Below are 9,034 nucleotides of genomic sequence, written 5' to 3'. Positions count from 1 at the left end.
TATAGCAAGAAATAAAGAGCACATTGTAGATCAGGCTTAATCTCACGAGATTGTTGAGCTTCTTCTTTCGGGAGATTCTCTTCATCTATAATACATATGGAGTGCAAGGGAGGGATTGGCGGGATTCGCGGTGATCATTCGTGTCACAATGAGTATCACTTTATCGCTTGAGTATCATTTTATTCCTTGTTTTTTTTTAAGTTTTTTAAATTTTCGCTATAAATAAATTCGGATTGTGATGTGTTGGTGTTTATATATGTACACGCATAGTTGGGCATCACTCGCGTCTAATTCTACGTTTACAATTATTAGCTATAATTTAACGGCGCCACAGTATATTATCTCCTCTCTCTAACAGTGTACTAATCAGATATACTTTATTAATCATACATGTTATTAATTCTACACGTGATACTACTAGCACTTGGGAATGTTCTTATATACAAAAGTAGCTGCGAATGGCGTGTCGATTACAGAATCATCACCTTCGGGACTAACAACGTTAAGAAAATTCTCCATTAATTCATTAAAGTCCGTAATTATATAAGACTTGAGTTAGTAAAAAAGATCACGTATTATGAAAATGTTCGGAATGAGTTCCGATCTAAATTAATCTGTTTTCCTAAGAAAAAAATAGCATAATATAAATATACTCTCTAAATTTGTAGTGAAAAATCTCACTTTAAAGAATTTTCATTCTTTTCCAAGAATGATAGAATTTTCAATTTTTAAAAATAAGATTTAATTCTTTGGAGTAAAACTCCATTTCAAAAAATTTAAAGAGTAAGGAATAAATGAACAATGTCAATTGGAATCCAGTCCAATTCCATAAATAATACGTGCTCAAGCCGCTGTTGTATCGAACTCTTCAATGAAACAGTCAAATAGGAGAATCAAGCGCCATCGATCAATAGCCTGACTATTATTTACAATGAGAACGAATTACTTCATAATTCTTTAGCTGCCAGAAAAATGAGCTAACCATCAACTTGTTTATTCTATGCAAATTATGGAAACATTGTTCTTCAAAACTTTATCTCCATCTTGTGTATTACAATACAAATCTCCATTTCTACTTCGATAGCTTATTGTTATAGCGATAGTTTTCTTTAGCGCAACAGAAAAGAATTGATCACGAATGAGATCTAACAAGCCTAGACTTATTTTCTCTATATTTACCTCTTTCTTCCCTCCTTTAGGAGGAAATCACTGTTTTCTTCACACACATCAGCGTTCGATCATGGCCGTCTCCTCGGAATTAGGTTTCCCTCTCTTAACGACATCCGCAATGGTCCGCGATCATGTCTTCGTACATCTTGAGCACAACGTTCTCGTTGTCGTCGTAGAAGAGAATGCTGGTGCTGAGCAGCTTGGTCGGCACGCAGCACGGCCTGTCGACATCCTTGGCCAGCTTGTGTACGATCGCCTGTATCGTCGCATGATTCGTCGGCCGCTGGTTCTGGCTGAGGGGTGGCTCGCAGACGCCTTTGCACTGGTACGCGGAATAGCCAGCCGGCGCGATTATAGAGGATGACAACCCGATGTCGTGGAAGTCCACATAGAGCTCGTGCCTCGTGCACTCCTCGGTCGCGTTCCCTGACTGTTCCGATGCCAACAAGTTCTGGCCGTTCGTCGATCGCGCCGGTCGACGTCGTCCTCTGTTCCTCGCCAACTGTTCCAGCTTCTGGCGTAACGTCGCTCTCTTGTAGATGTCCTCCGACTTAACCGACTCGAACAACGGTAGCACTTTTCGCGAGCAACTGTTCGACAGGTTACAGGAGGTTATTCTAGAGGACGACGCGTCGCGACGACGACGGCGTCTCGTCGCTTCTAGAGGATTGCCGTAACGAGATGCTTCATCCTTTTTCTCCTCCTCCTCCTCCTCCTCTTCACGTCTTTTCTTCTGCCGCTGGAAAAATTCCTGCTCGCGTCTGTTTACCAACAGAACCTCCTCGGGCTGACCGTCACCTTCCTGTTGTTTCTTGTGCCTCCTGTAGTGTTCGTCATAGTCGTTCTCCAGATCGATCCTCTCGCTCTCCGCATTTTTCTCGTACACTGGACTTTTTTCACGATTCTCTACGTTGTCATCTTTTCCGTATGCGTAATAGCGCGGCGCGATTACCGATTTTTCACTGGACTGATCATTATTATCATCGTCGAAGAGCACCAATATCGGTTGCTTGCTATGGTAATAATCGTTTCGACGGGAGAACTCCACCGATACCTCGTCCTGGAATAGATCCTGAGTTGTCACCAAAAGACCCATATTCGGTTCACCGCTCATCCAGTCGAGGACAGCTTGCTTCACGTTGAATATCTGTACAAACACTATTGTTGTACACTATTGTTATCCAACGATATGTTAAATATATTTAGTAGTTAACGTTATTTTTTTTTTCGACGGCGAGAATTACTGAAATTATCAAATTTTATTGAATAAAAATGTCATCTTGCCTTCTATATTTTTCATCCTTCAAGATATATTGATAAATTGGAATAATTTGATTCAAATATTTTGATAAATGATCGCAGTGAATTCTTTTAAATGCTTCCAAAAAATTCGTATTTAATATTTAATTAAAAAATGATTATTAATAAAATTATTTATTATTATTGATGAAATTATCATTTACAAAAGGAAATAAATGTCAATGTCAAATCATTATCATATGCGCTCACCTGCCAACCGGAAGCGTGCGCACCGACATAACGAACATTCAACAATCTGTGAAGATCTGGCACGTCAAGACTGCGATCGTCCAGGACTTGGTACACTTTTATCTACGTGTATTAAAATTTACATTATAAGGAGGTATGACAGACATTTCAAAATAATAAAAAAATTATTTCTATGATAAAAGGAATATTTTTAAAATTTTATGTTAGTTGTCAATTAAGTAATTAGAATATTAATCTTTTTTAATCTGTGTAACTAATTGACGAATCGCAATAAAACTTTGCATAAAAAGTATATGTATAGGTGTGTGTATATATATATATATATAAACATTTAGAGTTTTGTTATTATTTTTTAAATTCTAGTTCATAACAATAAAAAGCATAACAAAAAAGTAATCAACTATAAAAATGTTTAATAAAAATAAGAACACTATAAACACAACTTTTATACGTATATTATATATTTTAAGTATAAATATTAATGCGTGTGCTAATAATAATAATAATAATAATAATAACTTTAATGAGAGTGCAACTGTTGACATTTAATGCAACATAAAATAAAATAACACAAATAAAACAATTAACATATATATCTATCGAATCTCCTCAACACATCAAGTTCACACGCTTGATTCGCGTGCATGTAAAGATTGACACGCTTATCGGCGACACTGACCGTGCCAGGCACTTACAAGATAATAAGGCGACGTAGGCATCAGCGGATGTGCGTTCCTCGGCAGCATTTTCTTCCGATAGAGATGAAGCTCGGCCTCCAGCACCGATTCGTTCATCTCCAGCCCCGAGACGTTAAAGAAATAGAAGTTCGACAAGGAAGGGTCTACGTGCAAAACAATGAGAAAAACACCGTTTAGATCGCGATTCTCACTTGATAACGAATTGCGCGACTTCCACGAGTCTTTCCTGATTATATTGATTGAAAGAATTATACCTCTTTCAACGAAACTGCGCACGATTCTAGCGTTGTACGGATTCCGACCTCGCATGACTCCATTGGGATCGGCGATAGTGTTGTACAGCTCCATCATGAATTGCGGTGGTACCTTGCGATGGGTCAGGTTCTCGTTCTGACTCCGAATACCGAGGATCTGCAATACGTTTGTCATTTTATCGTTAAGAAGCTTAAAGAGATTTCATTATCGTGGGACGACAAATCGCCAATTCGAACGATGTGCTCGCTGCTCGATTCTTGTATTACTCAAAATCTTTGGAATGAAATCTCACTCTAAAAAGTGATCATTGAGCCAGTCTTGAAAAAGACTCAATTTTCAATCCTTTATAATCAATTTCTTCATCTCTAGGTAACTTCGTTCATAAGATGTCTTATGGATAAAGTTGTCGGCAACTTATTTATAGAGGTCAAGGAATTGGTCATAAGAGTGAGACTTTACTCTTTCAAAGTGACAATTTATTTTGAAATTTTAGAAAATATCCCAAAAATGTTACGATTATATGGAGAATGCAACGTGATTGTCATTATCACCTCTTGTATCTTCTGCAAAGCCTCATCTCGTTGAGGCGCGAGATCATTCTCGTCCACCGGTTGAACGAAGGGCCACAATCTTCTGAGTTCTTGCTCAAGGCCATCCCTATTTTCGATCTGAAGATCCGGCTTCAGATACGCGTTAACGTCGCACAGAGACGTCAATGAGAACAGCAGCACTAAAAAGCAGCACGGCGCGCTCCTCGTCATCGTCGTCGTGGATCCACGATATATTATTGTGACAAGAAAGAAAAGAGATTCACTCGCGATTCCAACGAGTTCCGTTTCCTAGATCGCGCGTCAATCCACTTTCAATCTCGAGAAATCGCACGCGAAAATCGGTCGACACCGTCAACGTCGTGCATCAGCTTACCCTTTCATCGCGCTCGAGAAGATAATTCAAACGAACTCGCTTCTCTCGAGTCCTCGTCGGTCTTTATCAGAGCGAAAAAAAAGAAAATGATAGAAAAGAGTATCCTTCACGGAGAGGAGATTTTGCCGAACCGAACGGGATGCTAAGTGGCATATGGGATGTCTTGGCCGCGAGGAGTCACCTTTATGCTACTCCGGGAGTTGCCTCCCCCGCAGCTCGTTTGCCCCCCGCGGCATTGGCTCTCGTCTCGCTTCTCCCTCGCTGTCCTCGTTGTCGTCGTTGAACGGGGATCCCCTCGACTCGATTTTCGCGCATTACCGTAATTTGCTAATGTAATTTGCTATTGTCAATGGCCTTTTAATCCAGATTCGGATTCGCTTGTAAAAACGCGTAAATCAAATTTGTTTCCTACGTAAATTGTATGTATATTAAAAAATGTTTCACTGGAGAAAATAGAATATATTATTATTTTAGGTTGGATAATTCCTTCTAAACCTGCATATTTTGAAAATCTTGTCAAAAAGCAAAAAGTTATGCGGAATATTTTCAATTTCGATAGAATACACTTTTTATATAATATTGTCAAATTTATAAAATTTGTAACAAAAATATCAAATTGTAACTACTTTATGTTATTGCTGATCATTTTTATAAGTCGCCACTGTTCAATGCGTCGTTAACTAAAACAATCGAGTTAAACAATTTAATTTAAGAAAATGTATTTAATTTCGTTCAAATTTAATTTATTTACTATGTACACACACAAACATACGTTATTATAGACGTTGTTTACGTTGAAACCAATTACAGAGATGGATTAATTTTCATTTTTACACACACTGAAAAAATTATTAAATTTTAATACACATTTTTTTAAATAGATACTGCGTAAACGTAAACTTTAGTAAATACATATATTTACTTGATAAAAAAAATGATGGTTAAATTAAATTAATAGTCTTTGTATAAAATAAATATTTATTCATATTTAGTATAAATATTTAATCAGAACTAATCAAGCAAATATTTATTTAAAGTTAGTATTCTTAGAGCACGAAAATTAAAAATAACAAAATATTATTAAATTTAAAGAATTGGGTCATCTTTGCTTCTTTAATACCTAAGAATGTAGGAAAGGGAGTGATAATTAATTCTTCTGATTAAGATTTGCAAGGGAACGATTTACGAGCACCTTTTACGATAACCGATGTTCGAGATCGATGACAGAAACGAGACTTTAAAAAGACTGAGAGATACAAGGTCGCGATTCAACGATGACACTGCGTGGCTATTAAAAACAGCAAGCGCTTCCTAAATTCCGCGGATTCGTAAGTGTCGAGTTATTTGATTTGTCACGCGGCGATATTTAGGCGGATTTGACGTCGGCGATTTATTTGTCCCTCTTTAACGAGCGACTCGCCGAGGGCCGATTATTTATTCCGATAAATAGTTTTTGTCCGTCAACTTTATTTTCGTACGGCTTTTATTTTTCTAATTTGAATAGCTTTGTCCGGTTCCGGAGCCGTTCGCGCTGCATTGTCGGCCAATAATCGCGTTATGCAAATACCTCATCGCTTATCGATAAACGTCCGCCCACGTGATTAACCGATGTCGTCGCACGCCCAAATCGCGAAAGACGTAGCGAAATATTTGCCAACTGTTGAACGCGATAGAGTTATATTTATCGAAGAGTCTCTAATTTTAGCGAGTGATTGATCTATTATTGTAGTCAACAGTTTCTCGTGGGTGTGTCTCACTAAATTTGGGACAATCAAACACCAGAGAAAGGTCGATTCGTTGCTTTAATACTAACATAATTTAAAAAAGTGCACAAGAAATCGCAAAACGTCTTCGTTGAACTTGTTTTCCTTCATAAAACCTTCATTGTTATGGTAAATATGTATAGATTAGCAATAGGAAGTATAGGCAGGAAGAAAAATATTTATCTTATTCGTGAAAACATTGTTGATTTATTTAGGATTTGTACGTGATGTACCTAGGAACATGAATGTATGCGTAAAATATGTCTATCAAGCTGTCTTTCTGTCTCTCACTTTCTTTTGTTCTTTTTTCTCTCTCTCTCTCTCTCTGTATTGCTTTCTTTTGCTCCTTTCTGTCGTCGTCGATTCGATTCGAACTATTTACGACGGAATAATAATTTTATTAGTTTAGACACAGGCACACTGAGTAATTTGAATTATCTCTCTCTTCGCTCCTCGTCGGGTTCTAGAAATTTCAAATATATGATAATGTTAATAAACATTGACCGTATTTTATACATCTCTTTAATCTTCTCTTTAACTCAGAATATCGAAAAGTATTTGACTGGGAATTGAATCTTTTTATAGATGTATCCTTCTAAATTTCTTGGAGTGAAATCTTATTTCAAAATAAGAGTTAAAACTGTTATTATTGAAAAAAAAATTGAAAAGAATAGCAGATTTTACGCTTCTTTTTGGAGTAAATTTCACTCTTTCTAAAAGTGTGAATCTCACTTAAAAAAAAAAAAAAATAAACTTGTTCAAAAGTGAAAATTTTTCACTGTTTTTTTAAATAATGGCAGTATTTTAACTTTTTTGGAGCTATTTTATTCCAAGAAATTTAGAGAGTACGTGATGATAATTGGGATTTTTTCAAATTGGAGTAACCGTGATACAATAATTCTACCTGTACTCGTGCACTTTAAATCTGGCCGGTGTGCAAGTGTGCTGCTTCGAATACAGACCAGCTAGGCATCTGGACGGCTCTTTCTTATCCCGTAAAAGACATGTTTCCGTCTCGTTTCCCGGACACGTTCCGACACACTGACCGACGTTTATATGCTGTCAAAAAGTAACAGACAAAATAGAAGGGACGAAGGAATGTCTTTAAAGAATACGAACAAAATCACAGAATAATATATATACACCACCGACATAAAATCCTTATTCTCTTTAATTTTTCGATTAGTGATCGAACATATATTTCATACTCGGACCACAGGCCTCACGTCGGTCGTGTTTGTGCCCTCTTTGATCGTCACCTCGCTGTAATCCAGCACAGTTTCCATGTGGTCCATTCGGTAACAATGACCGGCGCAACCGCATTTTTCGACTACTTGGTAAATCTCGTCACCTTGAAAATGACACAATTTTCAGTGCAAATATATTTATAAATAACTCTGACTTTTGACAAATTCCTGTTCTATAACTCTTTATGACAATCTCGATCGTTATTGTTATTTTCTTACATTTTCGTTGTAACGAAATTTAGTGTACGTTATTTAGTGTACCGTTATATTTTTCATGTATAAAACCTGCGCAACGACAACATGTATAACGATCACATTGACACTGCCATTAAGAGTTACAAAATTGAGATCTCAATTCCGTGTTTATTATTTTATATACTTACCATTTGGCCCTTTGGCGCTGATTGTGCTATTCCGGACCGGCTTGCAACCCAGATCTTAAAAAACATATAAAAACGTTAATTTTAATTTTCGGGTTTCACAAAAAAGTATAGAAGTGAATAAGATAGATGAAAAAGGAATCGTAGAAAAAATTTGAGAGTCAGAGTATTCAAAATAACTGTCGTTGAAAATAACGCGTGCAAAGATAATCGCAAGACCATCGTATTTTTTTTCTATGGTAGTCCATAGCCGTGATTGTTTTTCATCTTATATACCGTCATCTTTAGTCACTGCTCGGAAAGTCTTTACGAAGTTGTACCTTTGGCGCAGTGACCAATGCAAACCCCGATGTCCACGACTGCTTGGTGCGGCGTGCCGGAATGTACATGATGGATATAGGATTCTCGTCTACAGGACGACTCTGGCGAGCATTCGCAGGCATCTATAGCCTCGATTACGCGAACACCCTGCAACGTAGACACTCGCTCCAGCTTGGCGGCTCTCGCGCGACAGTGGGAATCCGATGAACATTTCTGAAAGACAAGTAGAAATTAATATTAAAAAAAAAAATCTTCAAGTCAACGCTGCGATTCGTAGCCTTTCACTTTTAAATATTGATTTGATTTGGTGAGTATCGTTACATTGATTATTATTTTAATTCACAAGCAGGAATACTCGTGAACAATTATGTAAAAAGAGAGAGTGTCCTGTTTCTAAAACACTACCATGCCGCGTAGATTAATCCTGGAATACATAATTTCGATGATAAATTTGGCGAAAGCTCGAATAAAAGAATGATTTCGATCATGTTAAATTGAATTTTGCTGGAAGACAAGGTCTCTTGAGATTTCAATGTCACAAAATAAAAAAAAAGTAAAATCTCTTACACATCCAGGAGTTAACGCATGCTGCTAACAGTTCGCAACTAATCAAGATGCTGTTCCACCGTTTTTAGTATAAAAAAAAAAAAAAAGAAAATTGGCTCTCGGCTGTTTTACGATGCCTCTAAAGATACGCTCGCGCTCGCGTCATTCGCTTATCGTGGATTATATTAGAGCCGGTTCAACAGATTTCTCCCCCCCCCCCC

The 9,034-nt window shown here is 37.2% G+C and overlaps 2 protein-coding genes across 3 annotated transcripts in view; both read right to left on the bottom strand.

The window, feature by feature from the left end:
- Positions 1-1,273: 1,273 nt before the first annotated feature.
- On the bottom strand, positions 1,274-4,393 carry LOC108776256 (uncharacterized). Its single transcript, XM_018542811.1, has 5 exons — positions 4,184-4,393; positions 3,632-3,788; positions 3,375-3,520; positions 2,680-2,781; positions 1,274-2,341 (listed from the first exon to the last, which is right to left on the bottom strand). The coding sequence occupies exons 1-5, from the start codon at positions 4,391-4,393 to the stop codon at positions 1,274-1,276; spliced, it is 1,683 nt and encodes a 560-aa protein (XP_018398313.1).
- Positions 4,394-6,513: 2,120 nt separating this feature from the next.
- The window catches only part of LOC108776278 (uncharacterized), a 5,972-nt gene continuing 3,451 nt past the window's right edge, over positions 6,514-9,034 (bottom strand). Inside the window, exons 4-8 of one of the 2 annotated variants that reach the window (XM_018542843.1) lie at positions 8,267-8,480; positions 7,950-8,003; positions 7,528-7,670; positions 7,224-7,378; positions 6,514-6,782 (exon numbers count right to left, since the gene is read on the bottom strand). In XM_018542843.1, coding sequence (XP_018398345.1) covers positions 6,725-6,782; positions 7,224-7,378; positions 7,528-7,670; positions 7,950-8,003; positions 8,267-8,480 — 624 coding nt within the window. In that variant the 3' untranslated portion in view covers positions 6,514-6,724. The remainder of the gene's footprint in view (positions 6,783-7,223; positions 7,379-7,527; positions 7,671-7,949; positions 8,004-8,266; positions 8,481-9,034) is intronic. The other variant, XM_018542844.1, reaches the window with a different exon arrangement.

This window comes from Cyphomyrmex costatus, unplaced genomic scaffold, assembly GCF_001594065.2.
Source record: "Cyphomyrmex costatus isolate MS0001 unplaced genomic scaffold, Ccosl1.0 scaffold35, whole genome shotgun sequence".
Lineage (NCBI taxonomy): Eukaryota > Metazoa > Arthropoda > Insecta > Hymenoptera > Formicidae > Cyphomyrmex > Cyphomyrmex costatus.
Note: the sequence above shows the minus strand (reverse complement) of the source record. Positions and strands in the feature narration are given on the sequence as shown.

What these genes read in the sequence shown, in the direction of transcription:
- LOC108776256 (XM_018542811.1), bottom strand. Translation starts at nt 4,393, where the DNA reads ATGACGAGGAGCGCGCCGTGCTGCTTTTTAGTGCTGCTGTTCTCATTG. An exon ending in GCGCAGTTTCGTTGAAAGAG is followed by an intron (nt 3,521 to 3,631) that starts GTATAATTCTTT and finishes TTTTGCACGTAG; the next exon opens with ACCCTTCCTTGTCGAACTTC. An exon ending in CGCACGCTTCCGGTTGGCAG is followed by an intron (nt 2,342 to 2,679) that starts GTGAGCGCATAT and finishes GGATAACAATAG; the next exon opens with TGTACAACAATAGTGTTTGT.